The sequence below is a fragment of the Drosophila gunungcola genome, unplaced genomic scaffold, assembly GCF_025200985.1.
Source record: "Drosophila gunungcola strain Sukarami unplaced genomic scaffold, Dgunungcola_SK_2 000033F, whole genome shotgun sequence".
NCBI classification, from domain to species: Eukaryota; Metazoa; Arthropoda; class Insecta; order Diptera; family Drosophilidae; genus Drosophila; species Drosophila gunungcola.
The window spans coordinates 351,892-376,486 of record NW_026453208.1 but is presented as its reverse complement, the minus strand read 5'-3'; the positions used below and the strand labels follow the sequence as shown (position 1 = coordinate 376,486).

The following is a 24,595-nucleotide window of genomic DNA, read 5'->3' as shown; positions in this document are numbered from 1 at the left end:
ATATTGTTACCCAAGGATCATCCGGTCACCAGAGCGATTATCGTCTATTATCATTGCTCGCTGCTTTACGGCAAAGGTATTGGCCACTTGAAGGCCGAAAGTTCGTGGCTAGCGTCATCAACAAATGCGTTAGATGCTTTCGGATGAAGTCTGTGGCTTGGGAACACGTGATGGGTAGCCTGCCAGCAGATCGAGTTCAGCCTAACCCAGCTTTTCACACTACAGGAGTGGACTGTTGTGGACCGTTCTATCACAAGTCAGAGGCCCGGAACAAAGCACCCTACAAGTGCTACATTGCCGTCTTTGTCTGCTTTTCGACGAAGGCTGCGCACTTGGAAGTCTTCCAGGATCTCACAACGGATTCTTTCATTGCAGCTTTGAGAAGATTCATTAGCCTCAGAGGCAGTCCACGTACTATTTGGAGTGATAATGCGACAATGCGACAAACTTTGTTGGCGCTAAACGAGAGCTAGCGGAACTGAAGGAGTTATTTTTGAGCGAGCCGCACACGGCTTCGATAACTTCTTCCTGCTTAGCGAATGGGATTGATTGGAAGTTCATACCCCCGCGTGCCCCACATTTCGGTGGTCTATGGGAGGCGGCTGTAATATCGGCAAAATTTCACTTCTACCGAGTTGTCGGTGCAGCCATCTTAGCCCTTGATGAATTATGAACTCTTGCATATGAAATTTCTGCCATTCTTAACTCCCGTCCGCTCTGTCCAATTTCAGAAAACGCTGAAAATTTTGAGGTGCTAACGCCAGCGCATTTCCTCAAAGGTTCCAGCTACACAAGGTTTCCTGAGCCTGACGTTACTCATCTTCGCGAAGGCCGGTTAAGCAGTTGGCAAAGAATAACACAAATGCAGCAGCACTTCTGGAAAAGATGGAGCAGAGAGTATTTGTCCCTGTTGCAAGAACGAAGCAAATGGCGGATCAAAACATCCAACATCCAAATCGGTCGTGTTGTATTGCTTCAGGAGGACAACCATCCACCGATGAAATGGCAGCTTGGGTGCATCCATGAAGTCATTCCCGGAAAGGACGGCGTCGCCAGAGTTGCTGTGGTCCGGACAGCTACAGGTCTTACCAAAAGGGCCGTCACCAAACTAGCCGATTTGCCCATCGAATCCCATTTGGTTGGAACCGTGCCTCTTCCAACGGGCGGAGTATGTTTAGAGCAGACCGCCAGCACCTAGTCAAATGCTCATAGGTGTGCGCTGCAAACGCAGGGCTGTTATGCAGCTTTGTTCTTCGTTTTTCTTATCTCGCTACATTTGTCGCGTTATCTATTCAGCTGAGCTACAGCGAAAACATGTACACAAATTTGAAGTCAAGCTTTTGGCAAGTCAGTTATACAAAATCGCTGCAACTCCGAGCACAGCTAATAAAATCAAGAAATAATTTCAATTGAACCTACCGTGCGTTTAATTTATATTTCTAAACTAAAGGGTGGCATTTTGGTTGTTTTCCCCATAAACACATATAAAGGAATGCTTGTGAAGGTTCAAGTCCAGAGAATGCAATAGTCATCTGGAATGAATTTGGCGCTATTTTTAAACCAAAAGGTAATCGCGTGAAGCGACACGAGCCATTGCCCGTTGAAAAGGAAGTTATATCTCTTGAGCTTTTTTCGAGTTCTATTTGGTGAAATCCTGGCATTAAATCAAGACATGAAAAGTATTTTGCTCGACCTAGTTGATCTAAAATATCATCAATTCTAGGGAGTGGAAATTTATCGGACAGTAATTTTTTATTAATCTGTCGATAGTCAATTACTAATCCCCACTTTTTTTCTTCGGAACCTGTAGCTGATTTTTTAGGGACAAGCAATAGTGGGCTTTTGTATACTGATACTGAGGGTTCGACTATCCCGTCGGTGATTAATTTTCCGACTTGCTTTTGAATTTCGTTCACCTGACTATGTGGGCTTATATAGTTTTTTATGTATACGGTTTCATCATCTCTCAAATTAGATAGTGTTTGTAGAAATTATTTGTGCTAATTGGTACGGATTCTAATCCGAATATGTCATTATACTTTTTACATCAATTTGAGAGTTGTGATTTGAATTGTGGTGGGAAATTTTTTATAATACTGACTTTTCTCTAGTTTCTTTGTTTCCTTCGACTACATCGTAGTTTAACAGTGATTCATATGCTAAATTATTCGCACTGACCACTTTATCTTCGTCTGTTTTATTCAGTAGTCTTATGAAGGCATTTTGTGTTGTAGCTATGGTACTTGCTATATAAATTCCGTGCCCAATTTCTTGAGTTGGAATTAATACACTGTCCTCTTTTGATTTTAATTTTATTTTTCTAATGACTTGTGATCTTGCTGGCAAAAGAATTGAGGTATTGCCAGAACTGTATTCTATTGGAACATAAATTGGAAATTTTAAATTGTTTCGGTTATTATAAGCCAATCTTCAGATGGCTGGAAGTCTTATTGGCAGTTGAATTTTTTAATGAAATCAATTCCTAAAATGCCATCACAAAGGACAGCTAAGTGTAAGTCTACAATGTGAAAATCGTGTTAAATTATGTACTTGGTAGTCTGATGTTAAGCCTTTGGATTTAGTAATTTCTTGGCTTATTCCCCTTATATCTATTATGTTCTTATCTTGTACGTTTTGAAATATATCGGAATTTTCTTTTACTACAGAGATTTCGGCACCTGTGTCTACCAAAAAGACAAGCTCTTTTCTGGTAGCCACATGGGTGAATGAGACGAATATATTCTGGCTGAAATAAATATAATGAACTGTTATTTTCTCTACTGTTGAGTATTTAAAAGTTTTTGGGAGTTTCCCGAAATGTCATTGGCTACTCTTACATTATTTGTATTGTTGTTATTGTACCCTCCGCTAGAGTTGTCACGGCCCCTTGAGTTTCCTCTGTAGTTGCCGCGACCATTGGTATGGTTGGTATTGTTGTAGTAACTATAATTGTTATCACGACCACGAAAATTACCTCTATAACTTCCGCGTCCGCGGTGTATAGTTGTTGTAGTAAAGGACCGAGTTTGGTTGACCAGTTGCTTCTGTGCAACTGTTTACGAATTTTGAAACTCATTGTGTTGAAATTGCCGGCTTGCATGATAAGTTTCACCTTATCAATCGTGCAGTTTTTAGTCATTGCTTTTACTGCGTGCTGTGTGGAATAACTTCTTGCTAGTTCTAGTGCTAAGCCGTATGTTATGTACGAACTTTCTAAAGCCTTCGTTATGTGCTCAATTTCTGATGTGTATTGATTGGCAGTTTTATTGCGTTGCTGTAGATTCATTAGCTTTGCTGACAATACTTCTACAGTCTCGCCTTTGACGTTACTTTTTAATTTGGCAATCACTTTACCTACCGTTGTTTCGTTTCCAATCAGATTTCTGGCTACACCCTTTAGCTTTGTCTTTATTATAGAGACAGCTAGGCTTTCGTGTTCGCCTTTTATTGACTCTATTTTATGCAATGCATCAATGAAACTAGTTAAGTTTTCTGCTTTACCATCGAAAACTGGTATAAGCTTTGACGCAGTGTTAATGAAGTCAATATTTGTTTGTGCCATTTCGAAGTTGTTCTTAGTTATGATTATTTAGTCAGCTTATTTAAATCTTCTTCCTTTATTTTCGTGTTGAACTCTTCTCGCTCTGTCTGATCAATGCCAGCTGGCTCTTCGAATGTTGATTCTTCATCGGTTTCAACTGTTATTGCGGTATTAAGAATGGTAGGTACAGAGATATCTAAATTTAATTTTTCTTTTATCGATATTAGATTTTGTCTGAGCCTCTTCAAAAATTTTAATACTCTTGACCAATGATCATCATCGTTGCCCATGTATTAATATACGCGTCTCGTTAAAACAGTTTACTACTATTTCTGCATGTTTCTTGCTCCCTTGAATTGGTCTGTTTTAATTAAGAGATTTGTAGGATTTATCGAATTCTGTTTTTGTTTTATTCAATTTCGGATACAATTCCTTCCATTCCATGGCAATATTATCTATGTAATTTTACCATAACTATCGTGGTTTCACCGAGTATAGGATGGTAATCCACGATCTCCTTTACTGAGACGTATGGCAAGGTATCTAGGATTAAACCCTTTATTTTTTTAGTGCAAGCAAACAAAATGCTGAATTCCAAATTGTACTTTTCCATATAGTTATATTCAAATTCAGAAATGGTAATGAAGTTTTTATGACAATGAAGAATGGTTAATGCACGCATTCTAAATTCTGGGTCTTTAATAATTATTTCCTCAAGACAGCTATCCGATTCTATAGTATTTAATGCCATAATTTTAATGCCATAATTTTAATAAATGTGTATGAAATTTAACACTCTAGCATCTTTTTTTTAGATCTTATCTAGATCGTGTGCTCTGCTTAAATACTTCTTCTTTAAACAATAATTGTGCAACTTGTATAATTTTTGCGCTCATGATGACAATGATTATTATTAAGAGTATATGAGTTAACACCCAAAATAATACAATTTCTCAGACAGAGGAAATGAGTAAGCATTGATTGCACAACAAACAGCAAAGCAATGCCCTCAATAATAGAATTTCCCAAACCGAAGAAGAGAGCATTAATTGCCATAACTAACAGCAAAGCAATGCTCTCAATAAAGTTCTAACGAACTTAGCTTGCACCTTTTGGTCAGCGATCGTGGGAATGCAGAATAGCCAATTTCCAAAGTTGATCGAACTCAACTTAGTGCATACAACAAAAACTATAATTAAAATGCACGGGCCAATTACAATTAAGTTTGGCCAACGGCGACGGCGACCAAGAGCAGCAACCAATAATATGAAAGAACGTCAGCAGAAACATCAACAGCGGCAGAGACGGCGGCAGCGATGGAGCGACGCGTAGCTATAAAAACAATTGTTTAATCTAAGTAAGTTAGTTCTTAATCCAACTCAATAAAGAAAAGTTAGATTTTTTTATATAAAAATCATAATCAATCTTTTAACTGGCGCCCGAGCAGGGACCTGATTAAAACCGCGAAGGGATAACAAGTTCCGCGTCTCGCGAAGTTCAGAAAGTAAAAAATTCTGACGTTTCGTTTCAAACCTCCGCCTAATCAGTGAGAAGTAAAAAACCAAAAATACCGAGATTCGGAAGTGCAAAAGTGCCGTTTAAAAAAACGCCGCAAATTGTCACTCCTGAAAAAAAAAAACAGGACTTGTACCCGGTGGAATAATCAGGCCAAATTTTATCGCCGTGATCCCTTTAGTATCCGTTCGAAGGGAACGTGAATTAAGGTACAGAGAAGGCCCCTTAGTAAACTCACACTCAGGAGAGATCGTTGCAGAGTGGGATAAAACGGAATCTGCCGAGCCTGTCATCACGAGAGCACGCCGAGATATGTTACTACTGTAAGAATAGTTTTAAGCAATTTATTAACAAAAACATAAAAAATATTTAATCGAAAAATATTCAAAGAAGAAAAAGTTTTACCCAAATATAAAGTGTAGAAGACATATTTTAGTGAGTTAAAAAGAAAAAAATCCAAAATATAGGGAAAATAAAAATTCCCACACAATAATTACAAAGGTAATAAAAAATCGCACACCCTAATTCTTAGAAGACAACTTCCGAATTCTGAATAACTAAAATTAAAAAATTAAATTAAACTTTTCGCTGCTCATATATCCATACCCAAAATGACCGAACAAGATTTGGCAGACAGACTCGCGAATCTTACCGGACCCTCATCAGCCAGTTCCACACAAATAAACACACGAATCATGACCGAGAGGGACATTGAGGAAAAAATAAAAACAATCTTAGAGACAAATCTCAGTAAACTAGTAAAGGAAATACTTAATCCAAATAAAGATTTTTCCAAATATACAGACCAAACAATTAAAAGAGAATTAACGCACAATCTTAGTGAGTTAGATAAATTACCAGACATTGTTCGGACACTTAGAGACTTTTCAGGAAACAAAAGTGAATATTCATCATGGAGGAAAAGTGTCGAGAGGGTGTTAAAAATCTATGAAAACAGAATTGGTTCACCAAAATATTATGGAATTCTTTTAGCAATCCGTAACAAAATTACTGGTCAAGCGGACGCAGTATTAGAATCATATAATACCCCCTTAGATTGGACAGCTATTTCAAAATGCCTAACAGCGCATTTCGCCGACAAGCGCGACTTAAAGACCTTAGAATATCAACTATATGCTCTTAACCAAGGTAACAATACTATAGATGAATATTATCAGGCAGTCTATCAACAATTATCACTAATTCTGAACCAAATTGGCAGCTTAGATGCCTCACAAGAAACTATACAATCTCTGACAGCCATGTATAGGGAAAAAGCCTTAGACACTTTTGTCAGAGGACTTAATGGAAACCTGGCACAATTGCTGGCCATTAAAGAACCACATGACTTAGGACACGCTCTACATTTATGCAGTCTGCTAGAGAATCAAAATGCTAGGAATAACCAGACACCAAAAACTCCGTATTTAGGGAGGGCACCCATGCTACCACCTTAACCTCAACAACCATATCGGATGGTAGCCGTCAAACAAAATTTCCATCCGCATCTCTACCATAACCCAAACCAATCCGGAAAACCCCTAATTACTCAAACTAACCAATTCAAATCTTATAGTCAACCTTATACAAACCAATCCGGTGTAGTAGCGTCCTATAACATACCAAAACCTCCGCCACGACCACAACCGAAACCGGTACCTATGGACGTAGATCAGTCAGTTCGATCACGTCATATAAATTATATGAACAAACCAGCAAATAATGATTATGCAGGGAAAAGACCTCTCAGCACCGCTAATGCCCCAAATAATAATAAGATGCCAAGACAGTTCCATATTCAACCAGAGACAGGAAGTAACGCGCAGCAAAATTCAGATGAAGCTTCATCAAGTTCAGAACAAGAGTATTATCAGTTGGCAGAAGAAAATAACGTTAACGAACTTCAGGAGGAATATGTATGGCAAAGCGATAACGAACAACAAGAATACATAGATATGTCAGAACTTTATTTTTTAGAATAAATCGTTCCTCACTACCTTACTTTAAAGTAACCACGGGGAACGGAAATTTCTAAAATTCTTAATCGACACGGGCTCTAATCAAAATTATATTCAAAATCAATTAGTACCAAATCCAAAGCCAAATGAGAACACTTTTTCAGTTAGTTCAGTCGGTGGTAACAATAAAATAACACAACACGCAATACTTAAGCTCGCTAATATTTCGGATACACCCATGAAATTCTTTTTACTAGACACCCTGAAAACCTTTCATGGTATCTTGGGCAATGACACAATGAAAAGACTAGGAGCAATAATAGATGTAAAAAATGATATATTAATTCTCGGAAATAAACGCAAAATTAAAATTCATCAACTAGCGACACAAGCAGTAAATACAATTGGACCGCAAGTCAGCCATATGACCGAGTCACAAAAATCAATAATAAAACTCCTCGTACAAAGCCACAAAATCCTCTTCGCAGATCCCGATTCAAAGTTAGCATACACAACTAAAGTAGTAGGTGAGATCAGAACTTCATCAGATTCTCCAGTTTACGGAAAACATTACCCATACCCAATATCACTCAAACAAGAGGTAGAAAAACAAATAACTGAGATGCTAAGAGATGGTATTATAAGACCTTCAAGATCACCATATAATGCACCAGTCTGGGTAGTCCCGAAAAAGTCCGGCCAGTCCGAAGAAAAAAAGTACAGATTAGTAATTGATTATAGGAAACTTAATGAAGTTACTATCTCAGACCGGTATCCCATACCCGAAATTGGAGAAATTATTGCGCAGCTCGGGGACAACAAATATTTTTCGGTATTAGATCTCAAGAGCGGTTTTCATCAAATACCACTGAAAGATACAGACATTGAAAAAACAGCATTCGCGGTAAATGGCGGAAAATATGAATTTACGAGACTCCCATTCGGTTTGAAAAATTCCCCTTCCATTTTTCAAAGAGCGTTAGACGACATATTGAGAGAATACATAGGGAAAATTTGCTATGTATACGTTGATGATATTATAGTCTTTAGCAAAAACGAAGTGGAGCACGGCAAAAACTTGGAAAGAGTATTTTCAACGCTACAAAACGCAAATATGAGGGTTCAAATAGAGAAATGCCATTTTTTTAAAAACGAAGTAGACTTCTTGGGGTACACAATATCAGAAAATGGAGTAAAAACCAACATAGATAAAATAAAAGCGATTACAAAATTTCCAGTCCCAAAAACATTAAAAGATCTCCGTTCCTTTTTGGGCATGACAGGTTATTATAGGCGGTTCATAAAAGATTACGCCAAAATAGCAAAACCCCTAACCATTCTTCTAAGAGGCGAAGAAGGCCGGATATCTAAGACCAAGTCAAGCAGAACTGCTATCAACTTGAGAAAAGATGCGATTACAGCATTCGAGAAACTTAAAAATACTCTCGTCTCCAGGGAGGTTACCCTTGCCTATCCAGATTTCGGAAAAGAATTTCAACTGACTACTGACGCTTCAAGTTACGCAATAGGCGCAGTATTGGAACAAAATCATAGGCCAATAACGTTCATTTCACGCACCCTGTCAAAGACTGAAGAGAACTATGCAACTAACGAAAGAGAGATGCTCGCGATCGTTTGGGCGCTCCAAAGTTTAAGACAATATCTTTACGGGTATTCAAAAGTGGTAATATACACGGATCACCAACCCTTGAGTTTTTCGAATAGCGTAAATAACCATAACGCTAAGCTTAAACGCTGGAGAGACCTCATTGGCGAGTATAACCACGAGATCAGGTACAAGCCCGGAGTAGCTAATGTGGTAGCGGACGCGTTGTCCCGGGCCCCCGCAGAAATTAATTCAATCAGCTCCTCAGCATCAGCCAATAGCGACGAAAGCTCGTCACACAACCTCATATTTTCAGTAGAAGCTCCAATTAACGTATTTAAAAACCAATTATTATTACTGACTGCCGATACAGATTCCTATAGCTTCGAAATGCCATTCCCAACATACCACAGACACATAATTAAACAAAAATCTTACACGGAAGAAAAACTTATTGCAATTTTAACTAGTAAACTTGATCCTAAGCTTATAAACGGAATCATTACATCCGAAGAGGTAATGGGAAAAATTCAAAACATTTACCCTACCTATTTTAAATCATACAAGGTAAGGTTTACTCAAAACGAAATAGACGACGTAACTTTAGAGTCCCAACGAAACGAAATAATTACCCTCGAACATAAACGAGCCCATAGAGATGCAAAAGAGAACAAATTACAAATTTTGAAGAATTATTTCTTTCCACAACTTACCAAGAAAATCCAAGCAATAGTTCAAGCCTGTCAAACTTGTAAAGAATCAAAATACGATAGACACCCCCCAAAAGGAGAAATCCAACCGACCCCTATTCCTAATTACCCAGGAGAAATAGTTCACATAGATATTTATATTACCGAAAAACATAGAGTCTTAACGGGAATTGACAAGTTTTCAAAATATGTTCAAGTAAAAATTTTAGAGTCAAGAGCATCTGAAGATATTAAAAATCCGTTGAGGGAAATGTTAATTGCTTTCGGTATGCCGAAATGGATAATAATGGACAACGAACGATCATTTGGCTCAGCAGCAATAAAGTTTATGTTAGAAGATGAACTCAAAATATCATTACACACCACCGCACCGTACGCAACGACAAGTAACGGACAAATAGAAAGGTTTCATTCAACCCTATCTGAAATCATGCGGTGTCTCAAAAAAGACAACGGGAGCATATCATTTGAAGATTTAATCTTTAAAGCAGTTCAAGAATATAATAAATCGATACATTCTGTAACAAAAGAAAGACCCATAGACATATTTTTCAGAAGCACAATCTCTAGTTCAACAGAAGACATAGAAAAGAAACGAGAAGAAATAAAAAAGAAAATTAAAAATAAACAAACAGCCGACCTCGAATACCATAATCAAGGAAAAATATTACCAAAACTTTTTAAGCCAGGCGAAACTGTACATGTAAAAATAGATAAAAGATTAGGAACTAAACTTACACCTAGATACAAAACCGAGAAAGTAGCGGAAAATAGAACGACCACCATTAAAACACAAACCGGAAAAATCATACATAAAAATAATATAAGAACATAATTTTTCAGATTATTTTTACCAACATGCTTGGGAATAACTACAGTCCTCGACTATTCCAATTCACAAATCATCTCACTCGAAACCGGATTAGCGGCTAAACAAGACGGAACATTTAAAATCATCCACATCTTTAACCTACAACGCTATGAAGAAACTCTGGCGAAGTTAGAAGAATCATTTCATTCACTCACCCCATCTCATCCATTACACCCATATCTTTCCTATGAACTAAAACAAATCCAAACGGATTTACGCATACTCCAAACTCAAAAAAGACAAAAAAGGGCAATAGAAGCAATAGGTACTGCATGGAAATGGCTGGCGGGATCGCCAGATCACCACGACTATCAGATCTTAGAAGACAAGATAAATGAGCAGCTAGAAAACAACAATAGACAAGTAGTAATTAACAGATTAATTAATCAAAAAATAAACCAACTTACTAACGCTACTAATGCAATGTTGAAAATTACCCAGAGCTCGGAAGAAATCATAAATCAGAAAGCAAATATTTTAAAGTATAAAATTCAATTAATAAAAGAAGAAATAATTAACATAATATACGCAATTACATGGGCCAAATCTAATACAATAAATTCATTTGTACTTACAAACACAGAAACCAAAATAGTGGAAGAAATTTTTAAAAAAGAAAATAACTTATTTTTTAACATAGAAGAATTATTGGAATTTGCTCGAATCAAGTTAGCCACAAATGGCAACGACCTTATTTACATTATTAGCTTACCAACCATTGAATCAGATAATTGTAGAACTTTAAAAATTAAAGCAATAAAAAAAGCCCAAATAATCAATGATATAAAATATGAAAATTTTTTAGAATGTAAGAGACAATTATTGGCAATAATTAAACCTTGTGAATCCTATAATGATAAGACAATTTGTAATTCAGAAAATTTGTTATACCGGATTTCAAAGAAATACTACCAGGCACCATCCTGCTAAACAACTTCAATGGACCAGTCTCACTAGATGAAAAACTTCTACAACTGCAAGGCTCTTTCATAATACAATATCGTAATTCGACGGTAACAATTGGTGAAACCATCTTCAAGTCAAAGGAAATCAACGTAGTCGAACCAGAACCTCCGTTATTCCAACTATTGGGCGAAAAGACTAAGTTAGAGGAAGTTCTCTCACTACAAATGGTCAAGGAACTCAACATTAACAACACAAAAGCGCTGGAAAAATTAAGAAGCAAGGCAACCATATAATCTTCCGTTAGCTACGGATCCGCCATCATCCTACTACTACTTATAATAGGATCAATCACGGAACTCCTACGAAGACGTAGGTCAACGGAAAGGACACCAGTTTCCGTGCCAGAAACGCAAGAAAAGCCCACGCACTCCGGACCTGTACTCTACTACGTTGCGACCGAGGACAGTCGCGTTTAAGGAGGGAAGAGTTAACACCCAAAATAATACAATTTCTCAGACAGAGGAAATGAGTAAGCATTGATTGCACAACAAACAGCAAAGCAATGCCCTCAATAATAGAATTTCCCAAACCGAAGAAGAGAGCATTAATTGCACAACTAACAGCAAAGCAATGCTCTCAATAAAGTTCTAACGAACTTAGCTTGCACCTTTTGGTCAGCGATCGTGGGAATGCAGAATAGCCAATTTCCAAAGTTGATCGAACTCAACTTAGTGCATACAACAAAAACTATAATTAAAATGCACGGGCCAATTACAATTAAGTTTGGCCAACGGCGACGGCGACCAAGAGCAGCAACCAATAATATGAAAGAACGTCAGCAGAAACATCAACAGCGGCAGAGACGGCGGCAGCGATGGAGCGACGCGTAGCTATAAAAACAATTGTTTAATCTAAGTAAGTTAGTTCTTAATCCAACTCAATAAAGAAAAGTTAGATTTTTTTATATAAAAATCATAATCAATCTTTTAACTTATGCACCCAATATAGGTCAATATTGTTTGGTTCCACTTTTTGGGTAAATATACTTCTTATATATAGGTATTATTTTAATTACTTTTATTTTCTTTAGAGAATTTGTTTATTTTATTGTTATTCATTCATTTATCCTGTTTTTGCTTTCTCTTTGATTTTAGGGCTTGAGAAACGCTCAGCAAAATAAGGTCATCAACAAAAAATTTAGGTTTTGATTAAATAAATGAAATAAAATGTCTGCTGGCATAATCGCATAAATTTCCTTTCAATAATATTGAAAATTGGAAAAAAAAAATTTTTTGTGTTAGTTTTCATATAACTAATTTACAATATTTTGCTCGTTTGCAAAGTATTTTGTCCAATTCTTTAATACTTCGCTCATGTACTTTCTTCTCCTGCGAGGTAGTTGCATTATTCCTGTAGTCCTTTAGTAGTCTTCTCTGTTGCAGGAGTTCTACCCTTTTTCCACTTCTTTTCCGTTTGTGGATGGGTTTGCTGGACTCCTGTCGTGCCCTGTACTCAGCTATTGTAGGGGGGCGAGGTCCATCGTTGGGACACAACTCTAGGGCCTCTTGTATGCTTGGTGCGTCCCTTTGCTCAACAGGAGCAGGTGCCTCCCACGACTGTGCAGAAGGCGGACGGCCTTCCGCACTCATATGCCTCCGTCGTTGGTGTAGCCAGCGGTTTGCCTACCACACTCTAGTTTCCTTCGTTGGTGTAGAAGGATTTGCCATGCCTTCCACACATGTCCTGGTCAATTATTTTGGCTTTTTCTTCTTTTTTTTTAAAGTTGATTTTGTATTATTATTTTGTTGTCCGGGCCTTTTGGACTCAGACGGATCCAGTGCTGGTCATCGCACAGGCTGATTAAAAATGTAGATTTATAAATTTTGATTTATAAATTTCTTATACAGTGGTGCTCATAGACTTAAGCCACTGCCACTACCATAAACTTTTTTGAACATATTTATTTTGTGCATGTTTGAGAGTTTTTTTTTATTTACATATTATTTTTTTTTTATCGTTATTGTTCTTTTTGTTCACTTCACTCGCGCACATGTCACGGTCGCCATGTAATGTTATTATATATATGTGGGGCTTTATTTTAAAATACACAAGAAAAGAGTGCACTGTAATGTTATTATAAAATATATTAGGCTTTATTATTTCGTCTGTTTAGCTCGGGACTCATTTCTAGAATGTCGCTTGACTTAAAATTAAAATTGGCTTGGCTTACAATTCACATAGCTGAACGAGCAGCGCCGCGGCCAACGCTTATGTATCTAAATATATATATTAATGTATGCATAAGTGTATATAGGCGGCGTAAGCAGCGGCCGCGCATGGGAGAGAAAGTGTTATGCTCACATGGTAACCGAATGATAGGCCGCCCATGCAGACATGCCGGCTCAGCATTTAGGATGTTCATAACATTGTTGTGTGGGTCGAATTACTCTTCACTTGAAGTGTTGGGAATATTAGTACATAGCTAATGCTACAGTGTTGCAGTGATATAAGTGAAACAGTGTGTACCCGATATGTGAGCATACTACAACAGGGTGAAACTGTTGATCCTTGGAGAGCAATCTTGCATCTGTATGCAGTTCAAATCCTGCCAGCGGCTCGAATAGTTTGATTACTGGTGCTGATACTGGCAGTTGCTTTAGATAATTGAAGGAAACTAAGCTAAGCCCTCATCAGTCAACGTTAATTCAATTCGTCCTGTCTATTATTTTTCTTTCGCAGCAAGTCGTCGATAAATCGCGGCATATATGACGTCAGGCCCAAGTAACGCTGCAAAGCTTGTCTGCTTTAAGGAGTTGGAAAGTTAATGACTGCTTTAATTTTCTCGTTTGTTGGTGCTATGCATAGTAGGCGATTTGGTCTGTCTAGCGGCATTTAATTCATAACTTTGAAACTAAAATAGATGTCTTCAGTCGGTTTTTTTTCTCTGATCAGAAAGAAATCATAATAAATTATATTTTTAAGAACAAACAAAATTTTTTTTAAATAGAATTTATCTAGAACCGTAATCAGAGATTGATTGATTATTAAAAAAAAGTTCATCATCCATGATAATCGTTTTTGCAGATGAAATTGGATACCGATTTGACCAGACACACTATCAAGAATCGGAAACAGAGATTAACATATCCAGATGCTTTATTAAAAGCAAGTTCTTAACATCATCATCCATGATAATCGTTTTGGCAGATGAAATTGGATACCCATTTGACAATGAAGCTTTGATAAATCGGAAGAAACTAATATTTTTCCTTGTATTTTTTCTCCAAAGAGCTTCCTCGGACATCATACCAATTGGAAGGCAAAAATGGCTTATAATATCTGCTCCATGAATTAAAATTCTGTTAACAGACGATGGCATATAAAACCAGGGGTATGCTTTAGCAAACAATTCGGCGTATGATCTGAAAGCCTCAGAATTTATTTCGTGGCAACAAGCCAGTGCTCGTTGGACTACACTGAATCGATGTACTAAATCTATCTGTACTGCTATACGAGAAGCTAAATTTGGTTGTTGGAAAAATTTCCTTGCAGTGTTTCCATTGTTCGTACTGCCAGTACTAGCAATTGGTATATCTATCAGTTAATGCATTTCTTCTCGAAAATATCAAGTAGAAGAAGGTCGATTGTTTTTCAATAAAATTTTCGGTCCTATCTGCACTGTCAATGGTACCATGCAAATTCAAAATAAATATTGATCTATCATGTTTCCATCGCAGTCATCAAATTTTTGCCTGTATGTAGAATGGCCGCTGCTGCCATCACATCACCATTTGTTGGTAGCAATTAATTGGGTTATTATTATTTTAAATATTGTTTGGAAAACAATCTTGGTGTGCTTCAATAATCCTTAGCAATTGTATGGTCCAGTAAGCTTTGTAGCGATACATCATCGTTGGTCCTTTGGCGGCTCTCTGTGACAAATTCCATGAGAAGTAGGAATGTCTAACATCTACAAATAGGGCCAGTTCTTTGTCATCAGAAAATTTTGACGGTAGACGCTGTGGGGTAGTTTTCATTATCTTACCGCTGAACTCTTCGTCGGCGTTTACAATTGACACCAACTGTAAAGCACTGCGTTTTCCAGATTTATACAAGCTGCAGCTACCAACAATGCATCCGATGCGACATCTTCAGTAGGGTCTGACAATTTGTTGACTTGCGTTTTTTTTCAACAATTTGAAATATCTTTTTGTGGACGTCCAACCATGTTGGAATATAATCTTGCAATCAATACTAGCGGCGTATCAAGCCATTCCAGTTTTTTTTTCTTGAAAAGCCTTATTTCTTCCACAGTCTTTCCACTTTACTATAAGCCTACTAGTAAAATTTTCGCAGCTTTTGGCCAATCTCGCACTGCTTCTCCACAGCATATTAAAGGTTTTTGAGAACAGGACCAAAAACAATGTGTTCCATGGCGCGAAACTTTTTGGTTGGGATCGCTTCTGCGTGCCATACTAAGAAAATATTCCGTTTTTCTACTGACATTTTGCCTAAAACGTGCTATAGTTCGAAGGTTAGCAGTTAGTAGCAATTCACATTACACATTTTGGACGCACAATGATTCACACTTCCTGCTGGTAAAAGAGTTTGACTGAATCCATGTGAATATGGTAAGTACTGCGGTTTCGTTGCTCATAAAAAAAAAAAAAGCTCATAAAACGTTATATGAGTTACTCATTTATAGACCTTTCACAAACATTGGTTTATTATGAAAGACATACCTTGAAGTTATTAAAAAGCGAAACTTTTAAAAAATTGATTAAAGATTCTAAATTTTTCAGGAACTCGAAATCAATTGTTTTTAAAGAAAGAATTTTGTAAAGCTCTTTTCAAAAAAATTTTGATGATTAGCTGATCGTAGAGCTTTTAAAAAGCTGCGATAAATCTAGTCAAAGCATGTATTATAAACTTGTGAAAAAAAATCGAAATTGAAAATTGTAATTATAAACTTGTGAAAAAAAATCGAAATTGAAAATTGTAATTAAATGCCGCTAGCGAGACCAAATTGCCCACTGTGCTATGGTTCCGTTATCGATGGCAACCTAGGAAAATGATTTTGCTCATCAAAAATTGTGTTTTTTTCACATTTGAAGTGTAGTCCTGCCTTCGAAGCTAATTTCAAAATTTTTTCCTGCAGTCCCTCGTTTTCGTCTTTACTTGGCACGATTATGTCTTCCATATACACTACGATCGTTTGAATTTGAACGAATTTAACGGTAAGATATCGGCAGAATACAGCAGGAGAATTCGTGAATTCGTACTGCCCGTTATGCGTCACGAATGCTGTAAATTTTCTGAATTGTTCGTCAATCGGTACATGAAAGAATCCGTTCATCATGTCAAGAGTTGTAAATATATTCGATACTTGCAACCTTTCGAGAACGTCAGCAATTAAACTCATCGGAAAATTGTCCGTCTTGATTTTTTTAATAAGCCGTCGGTAGTCTCGATCTGTTTTTTTTTGCAACTAGTACAACTGGTGATGCGTATTCTGAGGAGCTGGGCAATAATTCCCTTTGCCAGCCATACCTTCACTTATATCTCAATAAAATACTAGTTTGCAAACGAAGTTTGTATTGGGCGCTGATAAACTGGAATGTCGTTTTTCAATAAAAATTGCATATTTACAGGTGAGTCAATTGATTTTTCTGGCCTATATTTTGTAACAAGCTGGACTATCTTTAGATTTTGATTCTTATCCAGATGAGACAAGTGAAATTTGTCCTAAACAAAAGGTTCCTCGACGATCTCCATGACACACATAACCTTAAATGTAGATGCAAAATCTCTATCTTTTGCTATGAACTTGACTGCATCTGATTTGAACATAAGGTCGACGGATTGCAGCACACTGTTTCTGCGTTCGTAGCATACTCCAGTTCATGTTGTTAATCATCTGTTTAGAGATCAACGTCAAAAGATCTAATTGTTACCGATTCGCCCTAGCCAATACCTCTAAGGGTTTTGACTACTGGTTTAAGGTTTAGGCCAGCAAAACTTCTGAAAATGTCCTCCCACATCAAGCACAAATCGCATCATTAGTCAATCATGGCTACAAACGACACCTTATTAGCTTTTAGCATCTTGCCTTTCGCAGCTTTAGCTTCTAGCAGATTGGCCCTGTAATGGTAGTTTTGTTGGTAGGAAAAAAATAATGATACAAGTTAATAAGCCCACCGAAAGCTTGCAGTGGCTTCATATCTGATGCCGCTAGTGCAGAGGGTATAGCCTTGACCTTGTCCAGAGGGGCCTGTATGCCTAGGGCTTCGATCTTGAGCCACAAAACTTTATTAGCAAGCATTTTTAGATGGCATATGTCCTTGCGCAGAAGAAGAAAAGACTTATCAAATCGAGTACGACTTCGTTAAGTCTGACCTATAATTCCTCGTCCCAATTTCCCATGACCAAAATGTCAACGAAGTACGGCAATACTCCCGGTAGATTTTAAAGGTTATTTTTATACAGTTCTGAATTACTCTTTAGCTGATGGTATTGCGAATTGCAGCCTGCTTGCGTTGATCGATTTTGAATTATTTTGAATTATTAATTATTTCTGAATATTAAACCGCTTTTAATCGATGACAGAAGTATATTTATGACAGGGAATTGAGGAAAAAGTGATGAAACATACGCAATAATCCGCATTTTTTAGTAGCAGGGACAGTTGGTGTTGGGCACAAAGGCAATCGAGCTCTTCTTCATATGGTTGTTTAAGGGCAAAAATAATGCGACGTTGATCGACGAAATAATCGAGTAACTTTTGTTACTTGCTTTATTTCAAAGATATCGAAATTATACTAACCAATAGTTCTTTTTTTGCATCCTTAAGCAACATTTATATTAAAACAAGAAAGGAAACAAACTTCGGCAAGCCGAATTTCAAATACTCTTGCAGATATTGCAAAAATGAAATATTCTTGAAAACATTAAAATTATAATTTACTTCCGTATATGTTTAAAAAAATTGAAGCTATTGATTTTAAGAAAATAAAATCGTAATTCTGAACTGTCAAATTATGAATAAGTCTAAAAAAATTAAAAAAAAAAAATTTTTAAATTGAAAAGTTAAATTAATAATAATAATTAAGTAATTCTTAAATTTTTAACCATTACTATATGTCGAAAAACTAAAATACATATTAAAAAACAGCAAATTTATAATTTTTTTCATATATTTTTCGCGATTTTCCTATGGGAGCTATATGCTATAGTCGTCCGATCCGGCTCGTTCCGACTTATATACTACCTGCAATAGAAAGACAACTTTTGGGAAAGTTTCATGCAAATAGCTCTTTATTGAAAGAATAGTTTGCGTAGAATCGGACGGACAGACGAACGGACAGACGAACGGACAGACGGACATGGCTAGATCGACTCTCCTAGCGATGCTGATCAAGAATATATATACTTCATAGGGTCGGAATTGTGTCCTTTACTGCGTGGCAAACTTCTGACTAAAATCATAATACCCTTTGAAAGGGTATCAAAATGGGATCAAGCGAATATAGGTATCATATACCTGTCATTTGATCAATTTATCCAATTTTGTTGTTCTCTTCGAAAAACTCGTACAAATTTTTTGTTCCTTTTTTTGTGCCTAAGTATATAGTTTTTCAAATTTAACAAGTATGCTCCTTATGTGGCATCTTGACTAATTTCTATAGCTCCTTAAGAATATAAAACGTTTTATTAATTCAGCCAAACTGTATATTTTTGTTGTTATTATTTTTTTTAAATACTTTTATGAGAGTTTTATTAAAAATAAAAATAGAAAATGGTTTTTATAAATATTCCAAATGTAATTAAGGAATTTCCCGTGCAAAACAATTGGTGGTTTATCCCACAAATGTGCAGTGTTATTGTATAAATTTGCAACTCGCCTTTTCCGGCATCTAGTTCATCTTGTCGGAAAGGAAGTGGTTGACGGCTACCGATGTTAAGGTTTACGGAAGTTTTATGAGTGTTTCGGTTAGAAGACAATTTACGATTTTTTTGGAACAACTTGAAACTAGCTAATGCGGTTTTGAAAAAAGCTAAAATAGCATCTTCTTTGGCCTTTTAAGTAGCCTTTTATTCCATCTTCAAAACCACTCAAAATAGCAAAACTTGAGGTTATGTGCATAAAAAATTAAATTTCAGAAAAAGTGTCAATAAGTGGCGATTCTAATAATATACATTTAAACAATAATTAAGCGCTCAATCTCAATCTCAATAATTTAAAAAAAAACGTGGTGGACAACTCAGCTCCCATAGGACTCTCTTAGTGATGCTGATCAAGAATATATATACTTTATAGGGTCGGAATTGTGTCCTTCACTGCGTTGCAAACTTCTGACTAAAATTATAATATCCTCTGTAAGGGTATAAAAAGAACAACACGAAAAAACAAGAAGGAAAGCAAACTTCGGCAAGCCGAAGTTCATATACCCTTGCAGCTATTGCATTAATTAAATACTTTTGAAAACATTTAAATTATGATTTACTTGAGTATGTGCTAAAAAAAAACATTGAAACTATGATTATTTGCAGCTCAATTATTAGATAGTTATTTTATATATTTTTATTATTTCTATGGGAGCTATATGCTATAGACGTCCGATTTTGATAAAATTTATACCATAATTCTGAAATAATTAAACATTGCTATATGTCGAAGAACTAAACAAAAAATTAAAAAACAGAAAAGTTATAATTTTTTTCATTTATTTTTCCGATTGTTCCTATGGGAGCTATATGCTATAGTCGTCCGATTTTGATGAAATTGAAACCGTAATTCTGAAATATTAAACCATTACTATATCTCGAAGAACTAAACAAAAAATTAAAAACAGCAAAGTTATAATTTTTTTTCGTTTATTTTTCCGATTGTTCCTATGGGAGCTATATGCTATAGTCGTCCGATTTTGATGAAATTTAAACCGTAACTCTAAAATATTTAACCATTACTATATGTCGAAGAACTAAACAAAAAATTAAAAAACAGCAAAGTTATAATTTTTTTTCATTTATTTTTCCGATTGTTCCTATGGGAGCTATATGCTATAGTCGTCCGATCCGGCTCGTTCCGACTTATATACTACCTGCAATAGAAAGACAACTTTTGGGAAAGTTTCATGCAGATAGCTTTAAAACTGAGAGACTAGTTTGCATATAAACGGACGGACAGACGGACAGACGGACAGACGGACATGGCTAGATCGACTCTCCTAGTGATGCTGATCAAGAATATATATACTTTATAGGGTCGGAAACGTCTCCTTCACTGCGTTGCAAACTTCTGACTGAAATTATAATACCCTCTGCAAGGGTATAAAAAGAATTAAAATTAAAAACAGTAAAAATTATCTTTGAATATATTTTATAAAAAACTCCATTATATTACGTTATTTTCAAAAATAGGAAGATGTAGTATGCGCACATATCAGGTACACACTGTACATAATAATATTAAACTCTTTGTAGCACTTTGCTGCAATAAATATACAAAAGTCCAACGGTCAGCATATTTCCAAGTGCAAGTTAAATGTGACCACCCGGCAGACGACTGTTGCCGTGTCGGTATGTTTCACACACACAGGCCGACTTACTTAAATGCCATGCACATGTCGCGCCCATTGCATAAACATGAGTATAAGCTTATATGAAAATATTCCTAACCAATTAATGAGTAATAAATAGTGTATAAGAATCATTGAATCTTGGATCTCACTAGTGCCCAACTGTTGATTCAAAACAGCCGTCTTAAGGGACTATGCTTAGATTCGACTGTCTGATGTGTGATGAATTTATGCACAACTGCATTGACAGCACGTTTACCGCTGTGCACAAAGGTCTGTCAACCAGACTTAGCATTAAGGAAATTTAATCGAAAATGAGAAATAAAGAGCGGAACAGCTTATGTTCCCTATGAAACTAAGTATGGAATTTATCAATAATAATTTTGAACATTGTGGGACAAGATGTTAAATACATGGCGAACAAATAATTATGTAACTAAAAATTAAGTGAAATTTACATAAACAAAAAACAACAAGACTTAAACTGTAAGGACTTTTTCATAGGCTGGGATAGGCTTCAGTTCGGCCAGAGTCCTCTACAGTTAAATTTGTAGAAACACAGGAGACGAAAACGGGACTGGGAGTTGCCGACGGGATTTTGTTAACGGGATCACTCAGAAGCCTCACTGGCCCGAAGAGCCCCTCTGTGGAATTTACTAAATGTTACTAGCCTGTCCCTAACCTGGACGTGAATAGAAAAAGTCCGGCGGTAGTTTTCCCGCGCTTTTCTCCGGTCTGGTAAGCGTTCGTATTGCGTAGAGAAAACAGACCTCGGAGACGCAACACGAGAACTTGTCCGCGATGCGTAGAGAAAACAGACCTCGGAAACGCAATGCGGCAACCTGGCCAACCCGAAAAAGCACTCCCCGAAGTTCACTAAATTTTATTAGCCTGTCCCTAACCTGGACGTGAGTAGAAAAGGCCGGCGGTAGTTTCCCGCGCTTTTCTCCGGTATGGTAAGCGTTCGTATTGCGTAGAGAAAACAGACCTCGGAGACGCAAGACGAGAACTTGCCCGACCTGGAGTAGCACGTGGGTAGCTTTGGTGTCCGCGTTGCGTAGAGAAAACAGACCTTGGAAACGCAATACGGCAACCTGGCCAACCCGAAAGAACACTCCGCGAAGTTCACTAAATTTTACTACCAGCACTTGGGGTTTTTAGTTTTATTCTTGTATTCTCCTTAACCTTCGCACTCAGTACTGTCTTCCTCTGATCTCTGTTGTTTATCTTACTCCTGAGCTTGATCTGATGTCGCCGTCCGCTGGTTCCTTCCGCTGAGTTTTCCTGGTGGTCCGTCCTGTTCGGCTGCCGCAAAAGAAAAAGAGCGATCTCAGCGGATCGCTGTGCCACGTCGACACGCTTGTTTTTGCGCTTTACAGGACGCTCGCGTTATCAGCACTAAGCTTGCCTTTAACAGCACGCTCGCGCTTAACAGCACGTTCGTGCCATCCGCGCTAAGCTTGCCTTTTACGGCACGTTTTGCTTAACAGCACGCTCGCATGTTCACGGGTGGTTGCGATAACTTATCGCGCTTAACAGTACGCTCGCGCCATCCGCGCTAAGCTTGCCTTTAACAGCACGCTTTGCTTAACAGCACGCTCGCGTGCTCACGGGCGATTGCGATAACTTATCGATACGATCGACTTTCGACCCGACTGGCCAGCTGACCGATCTTGCTGATCAACACTGGCAATCTCGCGCGCTTATATTTGAAACTAGGATAACTTAGGTTTTAAGCTTAAAATCTATATTTGGAAACTTAACATGTAATGAGAACATAATGCTGCCTTCAATGGCTGAGATACTGGGTTTTTTTTGAGTGGGGTAATTGTGAGGCGCTTTGAGCGTCCTCACAGCACAATGAAAACTAATATAAAGAAAATTATTAGGAATGAGTGAAAAAAAAGAGAAATAAACGAAAGTAAAGCAAAAAACAAAAAAGTAAAAGCATTTAAAACAAGAAAGGAAGCAAACTTCGGGAAGCCGAAGTTTATATACCCTTGCAGCTATTGCAAGAATTAAATATTTTTGAAAACATTAAAGTTATGATTTACTTGCGTATATGTCTAAAAACATTGAAGCAATGATGATTTGCAGCTCAATTATTAGATAGTTATTTTATATATTATTTCTATGGGAGCTATATGATATAGTCGTCCGATTTTGATGAAATTTAAAACGTTATTCTGAAATATTTAACCATTACTATATGTCGAAGAACTAATAGAAAAATTTAAAAACAGCAAAGTTATAATTTTTTTTGTACTTTTTTTCTGATTGTTCCTATGGGAGCTATATGATATATTCCTCCGATTTTGTTGAATTTTAAACGGTAATTCTGAAATATTTAACCATTATTATATCTCGAAGAACTTAAAAAAAATAAAAAACAGCAAAGTTATAATTTTTTTTGTATTTTTTTCCGATTGTTCCTATGGGAGCTATATGATATAGTCGTCCGATTTTGATGAAATTTAAACCGTAACTCTAAAATATTTAACCATTACTATATCTCGAAGAACTAAAAAAAAATTAAAAAACAGAAAAGTTATAATATTTTTTCATTTATTTTTTCGATTGTTCCTATGGGAGCTATATGCTATAGTCGTCCGATCCGGCTCGTTCCGACTTATATACTACCTGCAATAGAAAGACAACTTTTGGGAAAGTTTCATGCAGATAGCTTTAAAACTGAGAGACTAGTTTGCGTAGAAACGGACGGACAGACGGACGGACAGACGGACATGGCTAGATCGACTCTCCTAGTGATGCTATTCAAGAATATATATACTTTATAGGGTCGGAAACGTCTCCTTCACTGCGTTGCAAACTTCTGACTGAAATTATAATACCCTCTGCAAGGGTATAAAAATAAAAGAACCAGGAAAAAATAAAATGCGAAAGCAGATCATCTCAAAAATTTAACTAAAAATAAAAATAGTCGTGAATAAATTCTACAAATATTTTATTTTAGATACCATAAAACCGCCGCTAAAAAAAGAAATTCCAATCCTAATAATAAATGTCGAAAAGACTGTATGGGACCATTGTGGTCACCATATTTTCACGCACTGTACTTAACAAAAAAAAATAATTTATAAACTGGAAATGAAAAGCATATTTATACAACAAACATAAATATATGACCTGTGCGATGACTGGCACCGGCCACACCTGAGTCCAAAGAGCCTGGATAACAAAAAACAAAAAAAAAAACTCAAGATATCAACACCTGTGCAAGGACCAGCAACGGCGCCGCCTGAACCCAGAGGCCCAGGACATCAGCAGCAGCCGGGACAAAAGTGCAAAATTAACCAAGATGACTTTAAATAAATGTAAAACTAATTTTGTTTTCAAAATATAACTAAACACATATATGATTGTAAATTTGAGCTGTATGAGAGAACGGCTTAAATATAAATTTTTATGATAGGCAGGCATTCAATTGTAATATACAAAAATACAACTTTTCGTTATAATAAATAATTTTTAATAAGAATATAAGAAAGGAAGCAAGAAAGGAAGCAAACTTCGGCAAGCCGAAGTTCATATACCCTTGCAGCTATTGTAAAAATTAAATATTCTTAAAGACATTAAAATTATGATTTACTTGCGTGTATGTTTAAAAGCATTGAAGCTATGATGATTTGCAGCTCAATTATTTGAGATCCTATGGCATATAGTTTTTCGATTTTAATAAAATTAAAAGCGTAATTCTGAACTGAAAAATTATTAATAAATCAAAAAGAATTTTAAAAAAAATTTAAAAAATTTAAAATTTAAATTTAAAAAAAAAATTAAAAAAATTATATTATATTATATATTTCATATTGATTCCATGAGAGCTTTATGTTATAGTCTTCCAATTTTGATGAAATCTAAACCGTAATCCTAAAATACTTAACCATTA

At 36.4% G+C, this 24,595-nt stretch overlaps 1 protein-coding gene across 1 annotated transcript in view; it reads right to left on the bottom strand.

Annotated features, from left to right (window-relative positions):
• LOC128263953 (meiosis regulator and mRNA stability factor 1-like) overlaps positions 1-24,332 on the bottom strand; it is a 518,128-nt gene extending 493,796 nt beyond the window's left edge. The window contains exon 1 of the mRNA XM_052999232.1: positions 24,296-24,332. Within this exon, the coding sequence (XP_052855192.1) occupies positions 24,296-24,317 (22 nt within the window). The 5' untranslated portion in view covers positions 24,318-24,332. The remainder of the gene's footprint in view (positions 1-24,295) is intronic.
• Between the last annotated feature and the right edge of the window lie 263 nt (positions 24,333-24,595).